A 26,324-nucleotide genomic window follows, 5' to 3' on the forward strand; every position below is an offset into this window, starting at 1 on the left:
TCATGACCCCCGCTGCACTCCTGTCTCCCGGGCCAGTCCAAAAGTCTTCTCAAAGCACAGTTGGACCAGCCTAGGGGCAACTGCAATGTTATGCTTTTGTAATTGATGCATTTACTTACTGGCTTTATCTTGTAACCCTAGGGTGAGCTCACATTTTCTTCTGAAATGGAAGCACTGCAGCTGGCTCTCTACTATGATACCGTTCCGGAATCATGGACAAAATTAGCCTATCCATCGACATATGGACTGGGGCAATGGTAAACCATTTTTGGGTCTTACTTCACAGTGTAACACTATGTTTGACCTAATAGAAGTAACCTGTAAACAATCAACCCTCTTAAACTGGGACACATTATATATGTCTCAAATCCAGTCCACTAACCGGCAGCGATGACATTAATTTTTGCCTTATAAAAAACGTGGCTAGACTTCCAGACCAAGTAAATACGTTAAGGGGTAGACTATATTTGCGTCACCCAATGAACTATTAATGTGGAGCTCATACCAAAAAATGGGCAACACCTTTTATGGAGAAAAACATTTTGTGCCCATTAAGAAAAAAAAGTTAAAGGCTCACATATATTGCCTTGGTCTGGAAAATATTTTGAAAATAAAAAAAAAAAGAGGACAAAACAAAACGATTGGAAGCAACAGATGCTTCAAAGAAAAAGTTTGAGAGATGTTACTCCAACCACTCTAGTTTAGAGAATATGAAACACAAAAACAAGACTAACGTATCTTTACCTTGACAGGATCAATGATTTACTCCTTCGATGTCGTGAACTTGATACCTGGACTCAGGACCTTGTTTTACCGGCAGTGGTATGGCTTTCTGGGTTCTTCAACCCACAATCATTCTTAACAGGTGATCAGAAATCACATTTTCCTTTTACATTTGTGTATACAAACGCAGATTGACAGTTATCTGAGTATGTCATGTTCTTTTGGCTGCACCGCCAACTACAACCCCATATTTAAATAGCCCAAGGTAGGACTGAGAGGGTGGTAGATAAATTGAACAGCCTCCCATCATCAGTGGTAGATGCTAATACATTGAGGGAGATTAAATATGAATTGGACAGACATAGAAGGTATCTTGAATGTAAGACAAGACCAAGGACTGAGTCTGTACATCAGGATAAACGGACTAGATGGGGCGAATCTGCTGTCAAATTCTGTTTCTGAGACAAATAGAGCTGCACACATTTGTTGGTTTAAGCCCACAAAGTACACACGAAGCTACATACTTATGGATGAACAATCACATTCCAAATTGTCATCAGTCCTTATACCAACATACATAGATATGGTTTTATTTGTCTTTTAAAAAATATATACAAGTAAAAAAAAAGCAAACTAACAAAACAATTTAAATAATGGATCGTTATTTAAATTGGACTTAATTATATTATTTCAAAACTATATGGTTTCCTTTTATAAGGCCAGTCCAGCCTTCTTTTCATAATTTCCTTTTTTATTGGAGTGCAAATTGTTGCATGCATAAAGCTTCTGTTTAATGCCTTCCCCTCTTTCAAGGCCTGTACTGAAAACAGGAAGCATACATTAGTACTGTGCAGAGCGCATATTTAAATGAACAAGAGTACTAAAAGCCAATAGTATGTGTGCCGTTCAACGTGAGCATTTAGCTAGAATACATAGGGTTGCACCTAATACCTCCTATGTGAGTGCTAACGAGCATGTGTTGGACGTGTACTTAGGTATGCTTCCTGGTTTCAGTTAGGATCCACATCCCCCGCGGTGCTGCAGGATACTTGGATACTTCTCTCAGGCAGCCGGTGGACGTCTGCGCGATGCGCATAGACAACCTGCTCTGCCAGCTCTTCTCTGGCCGGTCGGCCCCGCTGGACACCAGGGAGTCTGGGGGGTGGCATATCTAGGGAGCAGAGTAGCATTTCTAGGGGGGCATAAAAAATATCTGGGGGGGCAGAGTGGCATATCTATAAGTAAGGTGCATTATGAATTAAGGGGGACCTTAAAATGGCTATTGCTTTTCCAAGTTTCTGTTTATACATAACATATGCTGACTAACTGCATAATAGATACCAAAATTGTTAAAATACCTGTGTTCCTGTTTATTAGATAACATACTGTTTTACCATGCCACTCGTGTATTTTTTTTCTTTAAAATAGCACCAAAGTTTTAGGGTGCGGCCTATAATCGAGCCAATACGGTACATCCAAGGGGTATGACAAGACTAGAATTGACAGACTAAGACAAACCGATACATTAGGTGGACTGCCATCTTTTTTTTTTTTTAACAAAATTTCAGCTAAAACAACAAAACATAATTGCAGTGTTATTTTTTTCTAATTAGCAATAATGCAAAGCATGGCACGGAAGAATGAATGGCCACTAGATAAGATGTGTCTGACAGTTGATGTAACAAAGAAGACAAAAGAGGATTATGGACACCCACCTCGCGAGGGCGCATATATTTGTGGACTTTTCATGGAAGGTAAATGTTCAATTTGTAGACAGAAGTCTGGTATTAATACACATATTTTTTAAAAACAATTCTATCTGCATTTCATAAAAATTTTTGTCTATATATATATATATATATATATATATATATATATATATATATATATATAGATATATACAGCCTTCCAACTTTACGCTACCAGTTTGGGGATGGCCCTTTCTTGTTCCAGCATGACTGTTCTCCTGTTTACAAAGCAAAGTCTATAAAGACATGGTTTGATGAGGTTGTTGTGGAGGGACCTGCGTGGCCTCTAATACCTTAACACCTTTGGGATGCAGTGGAACACAGATTGCAAGTCAGGCTTGACCTTACAAATGCTCTATTTATATAATATATCAGTTCAGCTATTTAATGTGAAAATTAAATCAAAATGAGCACTTTCACATTAAGGGATTACAAAAAGTAAAAACCATAAAATAAAAGCGTACAATACCCTACGAGCACTATGCGCTTTAGTACCAGAGGGAAAATGTCTCTAGCGATGCGTGTCCATTATATGTAAAATGAAAGCAGACGTGTGCTGAACAACTGTGTAATACTACACTTTTATTATTCTAGGCGCTAGATGGGATGTACAATCCGGGGTGATATCCGAGGCACGTCTCAAAGACTTGACCCCACCGATGCCAGTTGTATACGCAAGAGCTATGCCAGTGGATAAACAGGAAGTGAAGAACGTATACGAATGCCCCGTATACAAAACTAAAATCAGAGGCCCTACTTACGTTTGGACATTTAACCTGAAAACCAAAGAGAAGCCAGCCAAATGGGTATTGGCTGGTGTGGCCTTGCTTCTAACAGTATAGCCTTCAAACGAAAGCGCTCAGCAACATTCTACCTCTTTCCATTTTAGCCATCACGTGTGATATTTACTTATTTTAATTAACTGAAGAAGTTTTGTGTACAACGAATGACATGAAAAGCCAGAAAAAAAAAAACTGGATTTTTCTTTCATTCTGAAAAACTAAATGCTACGTAAATTCAAAATAAGGACCATGCTTGTGATTGGTATGGACTGTGCCAACACATTTTAAGCTACTCTTAAAATATATGTTATGTATATTGGTTTTTTTTATGTTTTTACATTGCTACACGCCATGTTTCTTTACACCAAAGAGCTGGAACCATAATCCAATAATTGAAGCGAGTTTTATCCGAGAACTGTTAACGCATTTTCAGTCTTGCCGAAGCATACTGTGGACAGGCACGCCGCGGTGTACGGAGGGAACAAAGTTAAGGGAAAAAGAATAATATAGAAAATAAACGAATAGCGCATTGCAAGAATAAGAGAACATTTATAATCAAATAAATTTGTAAATCATTTTACAATCATGTGAAAGTAATAAAAAGACATTTAGTAGAAAACAGTACATTAAACATCTGGCATACTATTTGGTTATGCAGAACACCCCTAATGAAATTAACAAGACCTGTTAAAACTTCGTACAGCCGTTCATGTTAACGCAAATAAACAGAAACAAAATGCATACTCTACTCATTATAAAACCTATTGCTATTAACTGAAAAACTGTGGAATTATTCTACATTTTAGGTACGGTTAATACTCTGATCTAGTTGTAGTAGCTAACTAATAAGCAGAGCGGGAGGACACTGCATTAGTAAAATTAAAAATCCACAGAAAATCATATGTAATCATTGTAACGTGATGCCGTTTTATAGAGATTATTTTCTTGAATTTTGTGTATTGGATGAGTAGCTCTATTTATTAGCATTATTAATCCGTGTGGTTTTCTTTGCCACACACAAAAAGGGTCTGTAAATCACTTTCAGTTCAGCAGGGTTAAAAATTAAGGCAATGGAAATGGAAGCGTTTCAGTCTCATCTGACAGTGAAAGATGTGATATTCAACCATGGACGTTTGGGACAAGGGTCCATCAGGTAAAGGCATCTTAAGGATATTTATTATGGAAGATGGAACAGTGCTATCTGATCCAATAATATGTGATTTGGGAAAAACATTTAAGCAGCAAGGCTTAAAGAAACATTTCAACCCATTTGGCTAAAGGAGAGTTGGCAGAGCAGTTCACTATTTATTATGAAGGGTCAAAGCTGGCACGTTCCTCCAGCATGAAGGTCTGCAATGTCCCTGAATAATGCATAATTTAAAGGGTGAAGAGACTGGAGAAATCTCAGTGATTTTACTATACATTATACAGGGCCAGCCAAGCTCTTCCTGCAACAGAAGCCACAGGCGGCTCTTGACATAGCAGTCTATTAGGTTATATGTTAAAAAAGGCTCTTTGTTCCAAGGCACCTCATCTTGTATACAGAGTAAGTGATTTGTTCAATAGCTTCTCGTAGCAGTGGCTCTGTATATAATGAAGCATCGTATGGCTGCCACCACTAATGCATTCAGAGGAAGCATGTGGCTTCTGCAACGCTGCTTTAAAAGCGAAGTCAATAAAGCGAAACCAAAACTATATGCAATGCACAGCAATAGAACAGGATTTATAACAGTGCCGAAACAATTCTCTGCACATGGTTATGCTAGTGTAAGGTGCCATTTTTCTTGCATTAGAAAGCATGTACAAAACGCTATTGAAGATTATGTTTCATGGTCGGAGTAGCATTCCAGACCTAAACACAAGCTGTATTTGGATGCGTGGCTTTATCCCTTAGCTCCTGAAACGTATTATATTCCTCCAACTGTTCATACTTAATCATCTTCCATGATATTCTTCTGTAAGCTGAAAAACAAAGGGTACCTTTACATGAGACAGAATACCAATTGCAAAGCACAGCAACGTCCGACTTGTTTTTGTGGTCAGTTTAACGATTTTTACAAAAATAACAAGCCTTTCCTTGGTCATCTATAATATAGAATTAATGGAACATTATACATCTAATCACATACCTTTCCAGTCAGATAAAATGGGTAAACCAAATGGTTTTTGTTTCCTAAACATATGCCTTTAAATATAACCTATATGATCTGTCTGTTTAAATCCCCTTACTGTATAGAAAAAGGACACTACAGCCATTATATCTGCTTTAATGTATATGACAGATGTGTCCCCTTTACATTTTCATTTGGTCCCTCTTGCACATACACAGAATGCCCATGTATGCATCTGCATTAGCTAAAGCTATTTATTTTCAGGTTGAAGAATGAATATCAAAGTACTTACAATGCATTGATGGGGCTGCATGTGATACTGGAATGGCCCCCTTAACCCCTGCCATGTCTGAAGGGAAGGATATTCCACTTATTCACCAACCTCTCAGTGAATAAGAGCACTAGCCTAAGGATATTCAGCAAAATATTTGCATGTTGCGGCATATATAATCACCTTTCAAGATATTCCTTGACATTGTCATGACCATAAAATTTAGCCAAATGAATGAGCATTCCTGTAGCACAACGACCATCTCGTTTGCGGCAGTAGCTGCAGTTACAAATCAGTCGGCAAGGCGGGCATATCCAATCCTGCGGAAAAACGGAAACAAAAGTGACTGCTTGTCTACATAATGCCAATAAACCTAGAATAATAGCACTTCTGGTCACGTCTAATGGTCAGGGTTTGCACTTCTTATGATGAGACTGCACAGAAATCTACACAGGATGAAGTCTAGCAAGTGTCTGATAACATTTTGTAAATGTAAAAGAAGTCTCCACCCAGAGATTTCAGTTGAGGGTTTTTTATGATCTCTTTGTACTACAGTCTTTAACACTCGAATCGGGGTTACTTACAGGGTCTAGAAGAGCTGTCCTCACATCTTCACCGTAGCGGTTCCGTAAACAGGGCCCACAAAACTGACCCCTGACTCCGCCACAGCCTAGATTTCGACAAACCGTTTTAGTGTCAATGGTTTTTTGTCGACACTGATGGCAAGTACTTCCCTGAAGAAAGAAGGAAAATGATATATATAAAAAACGGTGACAGTTTTAATTGAAATCTGACTTGCGCTAATGTTTTGTTAGTGGAGGGGGTCAGTAATCTAGGTATAAATTGTACAGTTTCTGGGATCTATTAACCAAAAGAGATGTTGACAGAAGAGTTGTGGTTTCAACACCCTCATATCACTCTTCATTCCGAAAGTCCAGCACTAGTATGTTTCCCAAGCTAGAAGGGCTGGGCTGGCCCTGCCTAATGCATCCATTACACAGGGCCTGCCAAGCTCTATCTGCAGCAGAAGCTAATGGGGATGGACCTTCATGATGTATAGTGAAGAGCTGAAAGCGCAACTCCCTGTGGCAAGATTAAATAACGTGTGGGAGTTCAGAAATAAAAAATTACCATAATTTTGTCATAAATCTTATCTTTGACTGTAATAGCAACGTTGTCCAACTCCTCTTCTGTAATATCTTCTACAGAGCGAACTGTGGTATATTTTGACGATCTTCTCTTCCTCCGATACTCTTCCCTTTCCTCCTATAAAACAAATGGAGGCGAAGCATGAGGACAACTGCTTATTTTCTTTTTTAGATAATGGATAGCAGAAACAAAAATACTTTTTATATACATAAAATCTCTCAAGTGTGTAGAGCTGCTGTGGTGTGATAGATCAGCAATTCCACACCATGATTTTAGATGTTATTAGGCTGGCACTTTAATACAGGGGTACCCAAGAGGTAGCACTTCATTCTCTGAGTTTCCACAAAAATCCAGGACTTTGTAAAAATAAAAATAAAAAAAATAAAACAGAAAAGTGCTGGTAACATGAAAAGCTCTCTTATAGTAGATAAAGGGCTTTTTTGTGCCAGGTACACATTAAAAATCAGTATTTTTCTAAGTTAATTTTCAGTTGGTTTACATTCCTTAAAGTTGTTTACTAAAGAAGCAAATGAAATACTGTAACAATAGAATTAACAATATCATCCCAACACTATAATAGCTTTCCATTTTAAATTAAACTTCTTCTTCTTATAGTGCTGCCTGCACTCTTTATGTTAGTTCTAATATTACTCCCAACACCTCCCTTTCCCACCACATTTAACTACACAAAGCATTAACATATAGTCTCTGTACCGAAGAGCTTAAGTACAGAGTGTGATCGCATTACTATTTTCCCAAAAATAAAAAGAACCGCTGAAACAAAATTAAAGAAGAAAAAAAAAGTTTTAACATTGGACAGTATTGAGTTGAGAGCGGATACCTCACTCAGTGTACGTTTCAAGAAAGTTCCCTTTCTGCAGTTCTGAAGGTGTTCAGCAAATTTCACAGCAGATAAAGTAAAGTTTTCCAAAGCAAAGTTCTCCGGAGGACGTGCGTTTCTGGTCGGGTTGGTACGCCGTTCCATCTGACCCTCGGAGAACGTCCTGCGAGGAGTCTTTTTTGCTTTCTACAAATAGAATTTTTTTTTTAAAAAAACTGCATGTTTCCAGAAATAGCTTGAAGTAACATTAGGACATCGCTTGTGTGATTTAACTTACAGAGGGCGTTGCAGGTGTTGTTTTCATAGGGAACAGTTCAGGCATCGAATTCAGTTCTGCAAGGAGCTGGGCAAGCTGAAACGGCATTAACCAAAAGTTTAACAACATTTCACACGTAGTACAGAAAAAAATAAAAACATACCGGATGCTGCACATTTTTTTCCTTTTATGGCACTGTTCCAAAATACAAAGGAGGCAAAACACATCAATAAAGTATTATTTCCAGAAATGATGATGCCAGCGTTGCATTTAATTCTAAACCAATGTAAGGGGAACTGTACTTTTAAGATTAGATGATTACTCCAGTGAGACAGCAGGGATTCATAACTTGAAGATGTTTGAAGTGAGTGAAAATACAATTAAAAGAATGATTTTTGTTTTTTTAAATGCTTCTATGGCCCGTTCATGGCACATATCTCCTTTTCCTCTGCCACAGAAAGCCATAGTTTGGAGAAGATACAAATGTGCTAAGAGAGGCACAGATCTTCCTGACCAGGTTATCATTCCTTAAATGCGGGGAGGTATAAAAATGAGCAACAAGCAACAACCCCTTTTCAGCTAGTTACAACAAGGTTACTTCTTCGCACTCATTTCAGCGTACATACCACGGCCTTGTTTTCCTTAATGTTCATTGCTCTTTTCAGAAGTGCACTAGAGCTTTCCTTGTTGGTCTTGCCATTCGCTGTCTCTGAATGAGATGTAGGGGTTACTTTCCTTTTGGTGCCTCGCTGCAAATTCTTCCCTAGGGCAGGTGCTTTTTCCTCCTCCTCCTCCTGTCTTCCAGGTTTTACAAGAGGTGTGTTGGACTTCTTTTTGGTTTTGTTTACACATTTCTTGTTGGGAAACTGTAGAGCGACACGAAGGCCAAAGCTTCGCCTTTTAGGGGGAGAGGGTGCTTCTTCGCTGTCTGACAGCACGACGACGTCACTATCTTCATCACTTTCAGTCAACACCATCTATAAAAGAAAAATGAAAAAGGTGTGGATTACAAAACCTTCTGATAGCACTTAAAATAAACAAAATAAAAATGTCTGTTTCTTAAAGTGGAAATAACAGCATATCTAGGGAGGTGTGAATTACAATCTACGGATCCATTTTCAAATTAAAACATAGGAAAAAAACATTGTGGATGCGACCAACGCGTTCTATACACAAAGAGCAGAAACAATGTGCAGAGATGTCTCATACTTTGTTCTGCATATCTACTTCGCTTTGTGTGAACCCCTCAAACACATCGCTGTCAGATTCGGTGTCTTCAGCAAACACGCGTTGTAGTTCAGCTGTGAGGTACCGGGAGTGAAAACGCGGCCCCTGCAAAGGAATGGAAATATATTAAAAATCTTCAGTTCTGTGCAAAAGTATATGACAGGCATGAAAAAAATGCTTTCAAAAACAGGCATGTTAGTAGTTTATTTTAATGAGTAAACAGAAAAAAAAAGGCTAAACCAAATCAATGGCGTGACCACCCTTTGCCTTCAAAACACATAAAATTCTTCTAGGGCACACTTGCACAAAGCCATATAGTTTGGTATAATTGTCTAATCGTAGACCTAACAGGTGATAGTTATACTGTATCAGCGAGGTCTCTCCCAGGCAGAAGTTTAAAGGTAGACAGGGGTTTCCAGATGTTCTGTCCAAGCTTTTTGAAGAATACGGGCCAAGGAAACAATTGAAAGACCTGTCATGCTTAAATCCCTTCCCAATTGTAAAATGTCCAACAGTGCCATCGGCGCAGCATTGGCGTAAGACAGCTGGGCGCAGGCACAACGATGTTGAACCATACAGAGAAATAAGGGGTGGCCAAGGAATATGAGCAAACAATGCAGCAGGGGTTAAACAATACACCTAATGTTGTATAAAAGACATAAATATAAAGCATAAACCACGTGCAAATAATGAAAAAATAATAAAGAAAAGATCTCTCTATTATTTTTTCCTTATTGGATCTGCCTTTAGGTATATTTTATAACATATTTTATAGCACATTGGCGTTTTCACAGGTTTGTTTTGGTCATCCTCGCGCGTGGTTTATTCCTTTTTTTTTTTAACCGATGCTGAACCAAGGCCAAGCCACGAGAACACAGGGGGTGCAGAAAAACGGCAGCAGGTGATCCGGATTCAGGAGTTAACATTTGAAATATAAAGGCAGTTTGTTCACCAAAGAGAGAGAAGCAACTGAGGCTGCTTAAATCCACAGAACAATGGATAATTCGCCATGATGTTTGCAACAACCTACCAACCTTAAAAAAAAACAACCCGTGTGCAAGTGAACCTGGAATAATTAATGCTGTTTTGAAGGCAAAGGTCGGTCACACCAAATTGAGTCGATTTTTATTCTGTTCACTCACTTTGTATTTCATTAAATGATACAAAGAAGAAAAAAAAAAAACCTACGAAACGTGTCCTATTTTTGAAAGCATTCTTACTTTACAATTTTTTTTCATACTTGCCTAAAACTTTTGTACAGTACTGTATATTTGGATTACATTGCCATTTTAAAATACACTACATATACAAACGTTTGTTAAGTTTTTACTGACATACATACATCACATTAATATTCTGCCGTGCTGCGCAATGGGTAACTTGTAACGCTTATCAAACTAGTTTACAATTCTGTTTGATCTATTTAATTGCATTAAATGTACACGTAGTTTCTAAAAACACTCCTTTGCAATTCTAAAGTAAAATATCAGAAAAATAAACGGAATTACATTTCATCAATAAGTATAATTTTTTGTTGTTTTTTTTTTTTTTGGAAGGGCCTATTCTAGTCTTACTGAAGCAGGCAGATTGTCTTATATCTCATAGGTATAAGTCTCTCCACAGTGTGATGCTCAAGATTTGCCATAAACTTTCATTTTGACTGGTAAACTAAAAGTGTGTTCCCCTGCAGGAAATTGAGAATTATTCCCAGTTAATTCCGTTTCCTTGTCTATTCTTGGGCAGCACAGGTGAGAGATAGTCTCCTCATCCCATCGGAGATAGGTGGTCAGGAAGAGCAAGAATATAAAAAGGGACCTCCCCCCCACATAATAATAATGTAATAACAAATACCTTCACATCAAAAGTAATGCAAAGAAAAAGCGTGCTGCAGAAGACCAGGAAAAGGAATTTCCAAGTAAGAATTCCTGATTTCCATGTCATGTCATGCCATAGGTGGGATGTAACGAAGAAAGGATGGGTGCAAGGAGTAGCATCAGCCTTTTTACCCCAAGATGTCCCCAGAGCTTTGTTGAATGAGCTCTTCTGTTTCAAGGTAGCTCTTTGTCAGTTGATCTGCAGGTCTCATGGATCACTTGATTGATCCATCTGTGCTGAGTATGCTTTCTTTTTTTGGAGGTAGGAAGGACAACAAAACATTTGTCTTGAACCCTGGGAGGCACTTAAAGAGTCACTTTATCATGGAATGGCATACATAGCACGGCTAGTTCACTTATTTTCCTAGCAGAAGGGAAAGCTACCACGAAGGTTGTCTTTAGGGTTAAAAAAATGCTGAGATAGAGGATTCAACGGGTAAAGAGTCAGTTGATAGAGTACTAAATTGAGATCCAAAAAGATTAGAGATCTCGCTGGGATCCTAGGCCAAATTCTGGAGACCGCTAACAAAAAACATTTGATGCCAAATGAACCAAGATACCCCCTTATTCCCCATTCATGAACCCATAGACAGCTGGGTGTTTTGATGGTACTAGACAGGTTTCAATTCTAATGTATTGAAACAGGACAATTGCATTACTGTACTTTAAAGACGCGAGTTGAGTGTGATAGCACAGCTACTGTAATACTTCTTAATTATTAGCTCGGTTTAATTATTCATCCTTCGAATACCACCGCAATCAGTTCAGTGCACACTGGGGAGTTTGTATTTGTTGGGCACAGGAATGTGTGGGTGCTATTGATATATATTTTTTTTTTGCTTCAAGCTTTGCTCTTTGAAAAACACCCCATATGTCTGTCCGTTTCATTCCAACAAGCAGACTCTGCTATGAAGGAATTTTACTTCAACATCTCTGCAAGATTAAATGGAAGCACTAGAAAATCTAACATTTTAATGACTTAATGGAATATTATTTGTAAGGCGCTGTGTGCCCTTTTTACAAAGAATGAAAAATTACTTTCAAGAGCAACTGCATTAGCTCTTTTGCCTTTGTGCTGCTGTGCCACAGCCCTGCTGAGGTGACTATGTGCTAACTCATTTAGCCTGTATCTTCTATTGCTGCCAACTCTAAACCCAAGGAGCCAGCTTCAGGGGAACACAATTACCGATTAGGAACAAAGAAGAAACATACTTCGCCCCATGTATTCTGTGGAACAGAGGGGCTTTAATTAAGGAAACTAAAACGCCAAAAAAATATATATATACTTAAGATGGCTTAAAGATTAATGTATATTTCACATTAAAAAAAGTAATGTAGGGGGGAAAGAAACAGAAATTTCTTATCTACAAACTTTTTTCCCTGATAGCAAGTAAAAAGATTTCTGGGTAGGTGGAGCCAAGGCCAAGAATAACACCCGATAAAACGTAAGGGACCACCATCTCCACCCTCAGTATAATAAGAGCAAAACAAACAACAAAAAACACATGCAAAAAAAAAAAAGTCCAGAAGATCAAAACATTCACACATCATGGTCCCTTGGGAAGCCAATCTGGACAAAAAGAACTTCCAAGTTTCCCCATACCTGGCTTTTTCTGGCTCTGTAACAGCAGAGACACTTCATAAGCGAAGAGCCTCTTTAAATACTCATTCTTTCAAACATAAGATACACTATATGGACAAACGTATCGGGAAACACATAACCACTACGTCAACAGGTACTTTTTGCCCATTCATCCAGTTGAGCTCGTGTGAGGTCAAGCACTGATGTTGGACCAGAAGTGCATGTCTTGTCTTATTAGAGGTCTCCCAAAGCCATACAGTTGAGCTCAGGGTACCAGGCTTTCTTGGGCTAATCCGGTGCTATAAGCTTTACTAGGTCTTCATTCTGCGTTATCTCCCCAACTACACTTGTGTTGTGTGGAAGAGAAAGGAACACATAGGCAACCCTAAAGTCCCATACCTGAGCTAAGGCATTGCTAGCCAAACAGCATCCTTTTCGTGAAATGAAAATAGTATGAAAATATAGCCAAGTCGAGAATGGTTATTGTCTATCCAGATATTCTTGACATGAGATTTCCAAAGTGCGACTCTGGTAGCATACATGAACAAGATAAAGAGGCAGAGTCCTGTCAGACCATATCCTCATACTTCTTCCACAGTCTTGACCTTCAGTCCCGCAGACTAGAAGTTGTAGGAACCTGCTTTGAACCTGCCCAACTGCTGAGACTAGGCACAGTATACAGTAACACTCCAGATTTGCAGTCTGGCAACTGTGGAGTTCAGAGTCTATGTGAAGAATTATATAGGCCTGACAATAACATGTCCTCCTGCTTTCTTCTTCCATCAAGATGAGCCTTTCCATCTTGCCTTGAGGAAGCTGAACCAGAGGTGCTCAAAATCATAGTGAAGGCGTATATAACACTTGCCAGAGTCGAAGATGTTTTTATATTAACCAAGCAACCATCCCAATTCTTGCAGAAGCTTTGGGATTGTCTATCTGATTTAACAACATCTTCTTTTGCCAGATTTCCAAGTCAAACAATCTGTATCCCCTGCTTCCTTAGATGGGTTGCGACTTCTGATAGGGCTGAGGTGAAAAGACATAGGCGAGCTAAGGAACCAAACCTTGTCACTTGAAGAAACTTTTGACGATTCTCCTCTATGGGGATATGCACATGGGCATCTTCTAAACCAATAGAAACCATTAAGTCCCCTGTGGACAAGAACTGTAGAATGGACCTTATCTTGCACTTTCTTTTGTAGATGCAGATTTCTGAATCATCCAAAATCTGAGCATAAAAAAGTGATTAATCTTAAACCTAGGCAACTGTATTATGTGGCAAACAGTGCTGGTCTCCTACTGCCCTCTCCAATCGGGACTCAAGATCATTACCAGAAAAGGAATCCTGCAGAGGAAGCCATTCAATTAAACTAAGCATGACCACATCAAGAACATAGGCCTTTGCAGTCATGCAGTCTCAACTATAGGATTATAGAGAAAGTCCACTACAGACCCCACATCTGCCACATTCCTGGCATACCCCCTACAACCTATGCTCTTTAGTAAACCCCCCCCCTCCAAAACGTTATAGCCATATCTTAACTGATCTTGCTGCAGAAGCTGCTGAAATAATATGCTTGAAAACGGCTGTGATAGCTTATAAATATTTATTTGCCGACCCTTCTGCCTTGCCATCTATGTGATAGGATACATGAAAAAAAGTCTTCCAGTGTTATGGCAGTATTCCCAAGGAGATTTTGCCAAGAAAGCATCCATCCATCCTACAGCCAGTACACAACCTTGAAAAGTTGTCAGAAAACAGAAACAACTTTTTCATCCTTCTGTTTCTCACCCCTTATCCACCTAGAATGTAAGTTCCTGCGGGAACAGGGCCCTTCATTCCTCTTGTATCTGTATGTCAATTGCTGTATTGTATTTGTTATCTGTAAAATTTTCATCTTCTACAGTGCGGCGGAATCTGTTGGCGCTTTATAAAGTATAACAACAAAATAAATAATTAGAATGATGCTTCTACTGTGGACAATGCCCCTCAAGGCATGACAGTGAAAGTCTTGATCACACAGAAGCCCTAAAGAGAGGGATTCTCCATGCCCTCACAAAGAGGGAATCTTACATGAGAGAAACTCGGATTGTGAATTAGATGAAAATGGGTTTTTCTTAGGATAGCTGCCCTGGATGAAAAGCAGCTGCAGAAGCATTCAAAAACTGGTGGGAGCTCCAACGTCATTCAGTGGAAGTCACTGGCAACCCCTTCTGTGATATTGTACAGTCTGAGCAGATGGAGTGTCTCCAATTCGGCAGGATCGTCTTACCTCCATACAAGCATTAATGCTTAAAATAACTACCGAGGTAACCACTGACATTTAACATTCCAGTACAGTACACTGATAAATTATAATGAAGTTTATGGATTAGGATTGACAACCACAGTACCATTGTCTTCTCTGGATTGGAATGGTTATTTTGCTCTTTTGGGTTAGCTCAGGCAATCTTGACAGTTGCGTAAAAAGACCTAGACTATGTTTTTGGCACAGAAATACACGTTTTGACAAGGTCCCCACAAAATGGCACTTGAGTCACTTATAGTAATAATTTAATCAGTGTTTACGCTGGGATATAGTCGTGTGGCTCGTCCACCTCATCCATTTGCACTCATGTAATTTACCCCACCACACACACCTTATGGATCGTAAGCTCATTTGAACACGACATTGGTCACCTTTTTGCTGCTGTTATCTGCTACTAGTTACGTTGTACATCGCTGCAGAAAAGGGCGAATCAAATGAAACGTAGTATTGGAGGGCACCATTAGGCCCATCTAATCTGCCTGTTTTTCAGGATGTATCTCATGGATGTTTAAATTCCCTCACGGATGGGAGGCCGCTCCAATTATCTACCACCCCCTCAGTAAAGTAAAACTTCCTTACATCGCAGCTAAGCTTCTGACCCACTTTCAAGGTAAGGGGGGAGATTATTTCTAGGGGTATTGCCGGTGCCCTCACACATACAACAGTATGTGAATAGTTACCCCAATAGTAAACATTTTACATATTTTCTTTCCCGCCTCAACCCACAAAAGTATCAGCTGTGACTGAAGACGGTGTCTGATCGTTAGGGCTGCGTGCATTTTTGTTAGGGCATATAGGAAACGACGCAGGTCACATGATCAACCTACATAACCTGTTGGCATGTGGTATATTTTATATAATTTCATACATACTGCCCCTTTAGGATTATACTTAGCGGGGGTCTTTTTAAAGATGAACTTTAACAAGTTTATTGTCTGCATGCAGTACTTATGTTATATCAATAAAATATTTGAAGTGAATGCCAGAAAGTATTCGAAAGCACACATGCAAGGTTGGGGGTAAACATGTAATCAGAGGGTCAGGTTAACGGAAGTGGCCGTCCTCGCGTCAAGCCGCTGATTAATCTGCATTGTCTATGCGGACAGACGAGACTGCAGCCCGGCGATATTAACCCTTTACGGGAAAACGGGGGGCAGTTGTAAGAGGTGTAAGACATGCTTCTGAGGGGCTCCATAACTCAGCGCTGGACGCCCTTTAACACACCAGCCCTGCTCCCGGAGCAGTCATTTGATCGGAAGGTATTGGCGGCATCTGCTTCGCCGTTTGCATTCCCCGCCACAGGATAAGCGGCTCTGTGATTACAGCCCGGCCCCCGCCAGTGGCGCCAAAATCCCATGCAGCGGAGAGCGCACACGGCGGGCCGGGGCGGCATCTCACCTTAACTTCGGCGGCTGAGTCCATGTTCGGTGCAGACTTCAATACACCTCGGCGTGTCGGACCGATGAGCAGCTCACAGCCAGCCCTCCAAAACTCCGGGCACGGGAACGCCTCTCAACCCCAACCGGGGAGCGCTCAGCCCAGCTCACCCCGCCCACTCGTGGCGAGTGCTTTGTGTGACACGGGCCATGTGTGTGTAACGTAGAGGAATTTACTAAAGCAGCGAAGAGGGGTTTAAGCCAATAGACAGTTGTTATTTTTTAACAGAATGCTCGCAGTTTATGTGGGGCTAATTAAATATATAACTTTTTATAATAATCCTACCCGGTTACAAAGCAAGACAGGTATCTGGTATTCACTATGCATTGTGTATTAAAGGGACAGCGTAATGCCCCCGACAGCCCCAGTTATGAAAAGTGCATATTACAGTACTTGGCGTCATTTAATAAGAAGCCGCAGCTGCCCTCCTGGTCGCACGTTTCTTGCCACAGACTGTCTGCTTGAAATCCATGGGAGCGCTTTCTGCGTGCGAGCGAGACACCGCAGGCGTTAAAATGGACCTCTCTTAATTATGATATGCATTAAAATACGTATGATCTTAATAACAGATCCTGGCCGAGGGCTGCAGATCCAGGGGGCGATGTTCCCACTGCTGCCAAACATGGTGTTATGCAGATTCCCCTCACTGGGTCGGTTGGCTGGGAGATCTCCTTTATCAGCATATTTACACTATGGAGGTTGTGCTGACTCGGCACGCTTTACATAGATTGCTTTAGGAGGTGCTGAGCGCCTTTTGGACACGGAGCCCACAATGTTAAGTTATATCCCAGAGCCTTTTAACGCACAACAGACATCAACCGAGGTGATGGCGGCTGGGGGCACTGGCCTAAGTCGGGGCAGTAAAAAAACATACCCATAAAGCAATTAATATGTGACCCTAAAACCTTTCCTGCTCAACCTAATATTGGCATAAAAATCCTAAATTTACTATTATGTTTTACACGTACGCTCTTGCAAATACCTGGTACATATTGTTTATCAGTGAAACATTAGATGCTGCTGAGACATAAACTATAAAACTGATTTTACCATGGTATGGGGTGCTAAGTTACTCGCCAAAACCGGTACAGCCTCTGCGGAGATCTTACTCCGGTGCGCAGCATAGAAGGTGGTGGCAGCAGAAGACGTAGGGGGAGGCTGGTGCTGCCCAGAGTCAGGCATAGGTACACCCCAGCCATGATACACCTCTGGCACAATCTGTGTGCATCATAAAGTCTCACAGTCTTAAATCTACATTCTAGTGTTTCTAGATTCTTTACTTCAGGATGGTAAAAGTGATGGAATAATTCATGTCATTGGTCCCCTTAACAACAAAGCAGGTAACTCTCCAGATTAAGCCCTGCTTCTTCAGGTCGGTTTCTTCTTTCTCCAAGCAGTGGTGTTTGGTTATGCCCAATTACCACCTACACTGCACCCACATCCACTCCACTCTGTCCCACTAAGGTCTGTCTGGGGCTAGCCCTGTCCCTGTATGTCATTAACTTTGCCCCTAAACAAAGCCACGCACCCAGAAGAGGGCAATCTACTGGCCAATGGCGCTACATACTTACATTTACTGCCATTCTGGCGGCAGATCAGGTTCTTTGGTGTGATCCTCCTATTGTATTATTGCAGTGTTGGCAGTTGCGCTCCTTCCTCGTCCCAGTAATCTTCCTGGTGTTTACCAAATTTAAATCACAGGCATATTTGTTGTTGGACTCATCTTCTTTATTGGCCACATTAAATGAACGTTCGCCTGCACTGCATTAATGAAAGGTGATGATGATGAATGTAAATTTGTCGTCTACTTGACTCCCAGAGAGTGCTGTAAAACATCAAATATAATACAGCCTTCCTCTGTTTTAAGACACTTAAAACATTTTATACTGTACATTAAAAAAAATATATGTTTCACCCATAGCTTTTATTTATGTTTGTTATTTGTATTTGTGTGTATTATTTGCACAATTAGTGGAAAAAGTCAAGCTGTATACTTGACTCAATCCGTTTTAATGCTGATATAGTGGATCTATTGAAATTTTGAGTTGATGTCATACTAGTTAAATACAAATGTCCTAATATTATACAGTGGGAATACCGCTGCAATATTTCTTCCGCGTTACCAGACCGTGTGGAACTATAGAACAAACATCTTTTATTCAGAGATGATGTGCTGTGAATTCCTAAACGCGTTACGTTTTATCATGTAACACTGCGGAACCTGTGATATACTTCTTATTTGAAACAACATTCTGTACATTTACTTTTATCCATCTCTTTATACAAGTCAAAGAATATTATATTAAATATAATTTAACCTGAAACAATTAAAGATATCAGTGCTGCGTCCTAAGCTAACCAAACCTTATTTGAACTATATTGGGCAAACATAGGAAGCCAAACTGGTCTATCACCCTGTAGAGAAAAATCACAAAATAATTATATTATTATGTAAGAAAAGAAAAATTCATATACGTTGAAACACGCCAGCTAGAGATCTGCAGGGTCCCCACTCTGCGAATCGCGTAGAGCTCTACACGCTGTCTGGACTAAGCACCGGGGACTCAGATGCACCGGTAAGTTGGGGGGGGGGCATAACACAGGAGGATCCAGGTCCCCTGCATCGCTGCAGGGGATCTGGATCTTAGTCTCATAGTCAGACCTATTTGAGGTCTGATTATAAGACGACCCCGATTATAAGACGAGGGGTATTTTTCAGAGCATTTGCTCTGGAAAAAACCTTGTCTTATAATCGAACAAATACGGTATATTCCTATATATTGTGACTGAATGTCTTTATAAACCTAAGGAGTTTGTCAGGGATCTTTAAGAACCACTGTCCTCTAGGGTAAAATTAAAGCCCATTCCAGATCCAGCTCAAATTGATGTATTTAACTTTTAACTACTGCAGCAAACATAATATACATAATAAACCTTGCCCTTGCCTCTGAGCACTAACTAAACACTGGTTTTGCTCTCTAGGTTGGGGTGGCTTCCCCACTTCCAAACACAGCAAGGTTTTGGCCAGCAGTTTTCTTGGCTGAGGTAAGAAGGTCTTCTGGATTACATCAGGCTGGTTCTTTCAAACTCTCCTAACGAGGCTGTTGAAGCCCCAGCCTGCTCTTCTGGTTATGAGTCTTCAGGGACCCATAACACAATGTGTAAGTCTCACAATCATGTTTTATCTTTTCCTCTGGCTTAAAGTTTATTTGTAAGGACAAATAAAATTAGCAAAAGCAGGCTGTATATATCGCCCATCCACTACCACACCCGACATACTGTATATATATTATACATTAAGGAGCACTTGATGGCTGGAACGTACTTTTTGAAGAGGAGGAACACTGGCATGAACGGGAGGCAGCTTTTCATAGAAATGATTGTGCATTATGTAGGTAAGAACTCAGTTAAACTTGAATTTTCAAATTTATTTATCAATATGTTATGGCCAACTGTATTAAGGAAGGTCCTATCATTATAGGAAGTTGTACGTTTTAGTTTCCGGTTGCCAAGACAAAATCATTTGTTAAGTGGTGACTGGCATGACCAGATACAAAGTGGAGACAATCTTGTCCTTACCACACCTTACAATTATAATCATTGGAAGTCAGCAAAACTCCTACTACTAAAAAATAAAAATAATATTTGTTAATTTCACCAACATTTTTCATGCTCAAATACAACTAGTCATTATTGATAAATAGGTAAATCATTAAACCTATAATTACCAACCACTACCAACAGCAGTAATCAAATCGAAACACTAGCTCATTCTATGCATTCTATATCACTTAGCCAGTTTGTGTATAAAAATACAGCATAATGAATGATTATGAATAGTAAGAATCGGTATAACAAAAATAGTTTTATTTATTGATAATATACTATAATAACATATGTATAGTACAGTTAGTTAATACATATACTGCTCTTTTAATACCTAGAAGAAATGCATAATTATAGTGATTTTTATGATTAGTATCTATTAATGATTTATGTCACCGGGTATGTTAGAACATTATGCTTTTATTCTGATTTATAGTTTTTTATTTAATTCCATGATACTTTTTTTAAATGTAATCATAAATGTTATCTTGTATTAAATTGGCTATCACAAGGTGAGATGTTATAAGAGATATATTAAGATTGTTGTAAGACTTGGCTCTGATCCAGGATTCACAATCCAAAAACTGTTTCTGTTATTGATACGAGGTACATGTTTTCTCATTTAGGTAACTGTGCCCTTTCCAATTACGCTTCCCTGAGCGTTTCTGCTGCAGATTGGGTTAAACATCTTTCAATTGTCCCATTATATATTCCTACTAGGGGAGGGCTTACCTTCTGTAAAGCCATGTGCCCCACCCCACGTAAATTATTAATATTGTTTTATATAGTGCCATCATATTCCATAGCTCTGTACAATGGGTAGACAGGACATAACAAGTTGTATATAAAATAATTTGACTTACAGAACTGCAGGTGAGGAGGGCCCTGCTCAAAGAGTTTACAATCTAGAGGGATTTAGGGTGTATTACACAATAGGTAAAAGTGCCACTGTTAGGGATGGACCAGCCACACTAGTAAAAGTACTAACAGATAAACACACAAACAGCAATACATGTGTATGCACAAACTAACACAGTCTAAAAACACTTACTTGCTCTAACATAGTCACTCACTTGCCTATCTTCATAGCACTACTACTGTGGGACCACCTCTGCTCCCAACCAGGGGCTGGCTGGCCCTAAGGGCAGAAGTGGCCCAGGTCAGTCTAAAATTTGTAAGAAAAATGTCTGGTCTGACTGGCTCACTCGTGGAGGAGGGAACACACTATATATATATATATACTGGTGTTTTCTGATTCTGTTCAGGGCTCATTAGACGGCAGTTCCTTTTATCTATTTACATTGGACCTTGTTTCAATAACTTGTGTTTAATGATCTAATATACAGATATGGTTTATCAAACAGCTTCCAAACTTTTTGGCTTATTCTTACTCATGGTGATATTTAGTGGAATACGCCTGTACTGCCATCTACTGGTGCCAAGGAAAACAACCACGAGTCTTCACAGCTTTATAGCATCGTTTACAGGTTTACATGGTGCTTTGTATTAAACAGTAATTATGTAAAACATCAACGTAAAATGTGATAATTTTTTTATATCAGAAACCCACTGTATGTGAATGTCTATTTTGACATGATTACACACTCTTTTCTTTACAATGTGAATTCCACAACCTTCCCAAATAGTGACTGGTTTGCAGGATCAAAAATGTAACAAAGTAACAATATTACGTGTATAGCTTGGAGGAGAGAAATGGGAAATGTGATAGAAACATGCCGTCAAATTCTATGTTCCTATGTCAATATCCTGCATAATTTTCCTCCAATTATATTATCTCTCCCCTGTTAAATTGCTGATTGTTGTTGATTGATTGAGACAGCCCCACTTTGCTGCAATTGCATTCCATGAATGTGATCTCTTCTCTTTTTTTAATGCATTTCTCCTTCTCATTGTGATTGTTGAGCTGGAGAGAGACATAGAACAGAGTGACTTCCTTGGTCCCAAGACCCAGGTTTAAAAAAAATGTAAGTATTTTATCAATTTATTTGTACCTGGCCCTAGAGTATTAATATTGTTTAGTTAGTGTGGTGGGGATTAGTGAGAAATTGGTTAGATAGGGTTATTTATGGGTTACAGTATTTGTACTCATTTAAATACCTGTAAAACTGAATAAATGGTTTTCATTTTTTTTAAAACAAAAAATCTTAAAAATGTCTCATATATGTATATGTTTTGTTTTTTTTTAAAAAAAAACCCTACTACACCCAAATATATACAGACAGACACAATTTGTATGGGTTCACTAAATGAGAACGAGGGAAATGACGGTTAAAGAAAGAAATAACAAAACCATGAAAATTGCTCTGGTCCTCTAGTGTAACATAGCCCTGGTTCTTAAGAGGCTAAATATATCCAAAACTATTGTGCTGATTGCTAAACAAACTAAATGCAGTTTAAATGAATACACTTAGTTATGCTAAAATCTGTGAAAGACACAGTCCTTCTTTAAGGGGTAACCGGTGAAACAGTTTCAAGTCAAACTCAAGCAAAAGGCTACAATTGTGACCGATTATCCCACTGTGGAAAACTAATTTCTACTTGCCAGACAGGACTACAGAGCCTAAAAAGGTTCCAGTCAGGCTACAAATTCTGCCTACAATTTTGACTATAAATGGCAAAAACATTTTGGGTTGGAGCAAAGCGAATGCATCGATCTTATCTATATATCTATCTACAATATACAGGTATATGCTATTGACATATATAAATATTGCATATATTTCTAAATACCGTCTCTGCAAATGGTTTTATTATCTTGACTTTTCCTTTCATTAATTCCTTTTACAACAGAAAAAAGGCTCTTATTCCAAACCTGCTGCGCGTTCCCTCACTAAGTTCAAGAGTTTCTTGTTCCATAATCCTCTCACTCCTTGTGCATATAATCCTTTGCTAGATTCTAATGTTTTCTGGCTGTATAGGATGTTATTACTGCATGGTGAGCAGAAAGTGAGTTTGTTGTATGTGGGTGGTGTTAATCCTCTAGTAATGAACACCTTTCTTCTATCAGGCCATGTTTTCGTCTTCTTTGTGATGTGATGAATTTGGTGGTTTTGTTTTCACGCATTGTTATATATTTCTCAATGACGGGGTTTAATCTGTCTCAATTTTCCATGTCTCTCTTTATGGCTTTTACTCCTTTTCTCTGAATCACTTTGAAACTGGGATATGAACAGCAAAGTGATTTTAAGCTTTTTGACAGAGCTGATCCATATACTTTACTGTAATTTACACCGTTTTTCCATTTTCTTCATGAATCTAGACATTCATATCCTAAGGTGAGCATACTATTGTTCATTTAGTCCCACCTACCTCACTCTTATACCTTCAATATTCGTCTAATTTAGATAAATGCACATTGTCCTAATGCAAATGGCTGGTTGCCAAAGCTCTCCTTTTTATTTCTTTTGGTACAAGTTCTTTCTAAAGATTCCATATATTTAGAACAAAAACAGTATGTCACTAGAGTCAATCGCTGAAAAGATTCACACAAGTCTTGTTTTTTTGTTTTAAAGGGCATTTCGTTTTTAGAAATCAGAAATGGGTGTAATCATTTTGGGTAGTAGAGATTGCAAACCTGGGGAAGGGATTTTCTGTAGCACCCACCTTCATGAGCCTTTTCTGAGAAGGCCACCTCCTGTCTGGAGATATTGTACTATGAGTAGTCCAAAGTGTACTGCTAGAAACCAGGAGATCATATTTAGTGATACAGCACAAATGGGGGCGCATGTGCATATGGGAAGAAAAAATATATAATAGTTTAATACCGTCAAAATAATTTAAAAATATGTGTAATGTGAATGAACTCACAAACAGTGCAGGTACAAGAGGCTCTTCAGAATAAAAGTATCTTTATTTCTTCATTAAAATCTATAAGTGGATGAAAAAAGATCAAATAGTGCAATATATTCCTGTGGTAAGTATAGGTAAATGTAATGCACTTACAGGATGGCAGATGTCATTGCAGCATTCAACTTAAAGAAGGTTGTAGGCCGGAGGCAGGAGAAAAAAAATACTCTCCTACTCGATCCTTACGTTCTTCTCATGGGTTAAGGCTCTCCTCCTCACTTATCACCTCTTCCTTTTCCCGTCTACAAGATTTCACACAGCTGCCCCCTTACCTCTGGAATCTACTCCCACCGCACCTTCAGCTTTCACCCTCCCTCCCAACATTCAAGAAACATCTCAAAATCCACTTCTTCAGATAAGCCGCACCACCTTAGCTGCTAGAACTTCCTGGTCATTGATACAACCACCACACTACCTCTCACCCTTTCTCTATGCCTTATGTTTGTTACCCCATTCCCTCAAGATTGTAAGCTTACAAGCCGAGCCTCTCCACCTAATGTATCGGTTTGTCTAAGTCTGTCAATTCTTGTCTTGTCACGCCCATTGAATATATGTATTGTATTAAGCGCTGCGTAAACTGTTGGCGCTATATAAATAAAAGATAATAATAATAATCTTACTTAAAATTTTCTCTCCATCTACACAATATATCATTCTTGATTTGTACCTTAAATATTAAGTAACTATATTATTACACAAATATTTTACTCATTTTACGAGTAATGTTTACTTGTAAAGTAAGGATGTTTGGAATCATGTTGTTTAAATATGAAGAAATGTCAGCTAGGTATGGTTAATAAGAACGCAAAACAGACTTATTTTTGCTTGCCTTGGTTTCAGGCTATCTGTGCTTACAGCTGTAATAGTTGTTCCTCACTTCCTGACAAGTTACAATTATCATGTAATTAAAGATTCAGCTCATCTCCCTTATTAGGCTGAATGAAATGGTCTTACACATTAACCATAAACAGCATTTTACTGTCAAAGCCAAAACATGTTTCCTTAGAAACATGGAACTATTACTTTTTTGAGGTTTTAGACTCTTTTGAAATCTTTTGAATTACAAGTTGGTGCGAATGTGTGCTTCTCCCTCTCAGATGCAGAAAAGTTGAAGGCTCGTGTTTTTCACTGTCAACAAAGATTTCCAAGACAGATCCTCTTATGTGACAACTTCTACAGTGAATTACACTCTTTAGTGGGAAATGGTAAATTACTGATTGTTAAAATGACACCATATCAATGGTGATATCTCCAGGATGAAGTGTCTACGATCTTTGCAAAATTAGTCAGTCACAAGCTAGCTAATTGCCTGGACTCCTAAGATTGATCCGTGTGAACGTCTCAACATTTTTATCATGACCCTTGACCTCCAAAGGGCTCTTTATAAGACTTTTGCAAGATGAATAAATCTTTTTGAAATTTCAATTGTAATGCTTCATTTTATTTGTGTCTTCTGTCGTCAGATGGTAAGTATAATGTACAGAGTGGAAATTCTGCAGGAACTAATTAAAATATAATAAATGTTGACCAAAAGCACATGAGGTTCAAAACAGGTGTTGTCCAACTGAAGGGATTTTTCAGGAGCTATGTTCTTATGAAGTTTTAGAAAAAAAAATCCTGATCATCTTATTTTACTTGATTATGCTTTTAGCTACAAATTTGGTCTTCCATTTTTAGGATGTAAGAAGAGCTACTGAAAATCCTCCACGTTCCAAATTTATCTTTTATCACTAATGACCGCCATTGAAGAAAAATAGAAGTGGATGCACGTTATCCCATTAACATCAAGACTGACATGTTTAGATAATTCAGTTACACTTGATACCGGAAGAACTAAGGCATTTAAGGTACATTGGTTCATCCAGTCATCAGGACCATGGTTTATATGCTATACATGTTTGTGGGTATGTATATACAGTTCATTTGTAATCTAAGCAATGGGAAATGTGGAGATACCATGTTAAGTCATATGTTACCAAAGTGACATCATGTGGTTGAACAGCGGACTGGACTTGTTGTAGAAAACAGGTGGAGTTATCAACCCTTTTAAACTGCATCATTTGGAGTAAGATTCTTTGTAAATGCTCATATTAGTTGTACCATAACTCTATACAATTTAACACAGAAATGAATTGTATAGATTAGGATAGACTGTTAAACTGTTCAGCCCCCTACCTGGTAATGGGATGTACAGTAAAAGAATTGTAAAACTTGCTTTTTGTCTGATTTTCTTCTGTAAGGGTCTACAGAGAATGTTATCAAGTGGGGAGGAAGCAGACATAGCTGCTGGCTCTCATTTTTTTTCTTCGTTTGAATCTAAATTATCCATAATTTTCGAGGAAATATAATGCTTATCATTCATGAGGCACCACTGGTTTATGCAAAATAAGGCTAAGGTCCTTTTTACCACACACTCCATTGAGCTCCAGAAAGCAAGGAAGAGAAAAAGGCTTTGATGAGTGAATTAAATGTATGTAGTTCTGGTTAACGAACAGCAGCCGAGCATAATAGTTGCTTAACTAATCATTTCCCGCATGGCTC

At 38.9% G+C, this 26,324-nt stretch overlaps 2 protein-coding genes across 2 annotated transcripts in view; one reads left to right on the top strand and one right to left on the bottom strand.

Moving 5' to 3' along the window:
• Positions 1-3,856, top strand: part of DNAH11 (dynein axonemal heavy chain 11) — a 94,972-nt gene extending 91,116 nt beyond the window's left edge. Inside the window, exons 79-82 of the mRNA XM_053466806.1 lie at positions 142-257; positions 753-865; positions 2,337-2,477; positions 3,066-3,856. Of these exons, the coding sequence (XP_053322781.1) occupies positions 142-257; positions 753-865; positions 2,337-2,477; positions 3,066-3,313 (618 nt within the window). The 3' untranslated portion in view covers positions 3,314-3,856. The remainder of the gene's footprint in view (positions 1-141; positions 258-752; positions 866-2,336; positions 2,478-3,065) is intronic.
• A 1,244-nt stretch (positions 3,857-5,100) lies between these two features.
• On the bottom strand, positions 5,101-16,386 carry CDCA7L (cell division cycle associated 7 like). Its single transcript, XM_053466909.1, has 9 exons — positions 16,272-16,386; positions 9,091-9,213; positions 8,508-8,858; positions 7,903-7,977; positions 7,626-7,811; positions 6,767-6,901; positions 6,220-6,369; positions 5,819-5,955; positions 5,101-5,215 (listed from the first exon to the last, which is right to left on the bottom strand). Exons 1-9 carry the CDS (start codon positions 16,293-16,295, stop codon positions 5,185-5,187), a joined length of 1,212 nt encoding a protein of 403 aa, XP_053322884.1. The 5' UTR covers positions 16,296-16,386; the 3' UTR covers positions 5,101-5,184.
• Positions 16,387-26,324: the final 9,938 nt, after the last annotated feature.

This window comes from Spea bombifrons, chromosome 5 (genome assembly GCF_027358695.1).
Source record: "Spea bombifrons isolate aSpeBom1 chromosome 5, aSpeBom1.2.pri, whole genome shotgun sequence".
Taxonomy (NCBI): domain Eukaryota; kingdom Metazoa; phylum Chordata; class Amphibia; order Anura; family Pelobatidae; genus Spea; species Spea bombifrons.

What these genes read in the sequence shown, in the direction of transcription:
- CDCA7L (XM_053466909.1), bottom strand. Translation starts at nt 16,295, where the DNA reads ATGGACTCAGCCGCCGAAGTTAAG. An exon ending in ACTCAGCCGCCGAAGTTAAG is followed by an intron (nt 9,214 to 16,271) that starts GTGAGATGCCGC and finishes ATTCCTTTGCAG; the next exon opens with GGGCCGCGTTTTCACTCCCG. An exon ending in AGATTTATGACAAAATTATG is followed by an intron (nt 6,370 to 6,766) that starts GTAATTTTTTAT and finishes TTCTTTCTTCAG; the next exon opens with GGAAGTACTTGCCATCAGTG.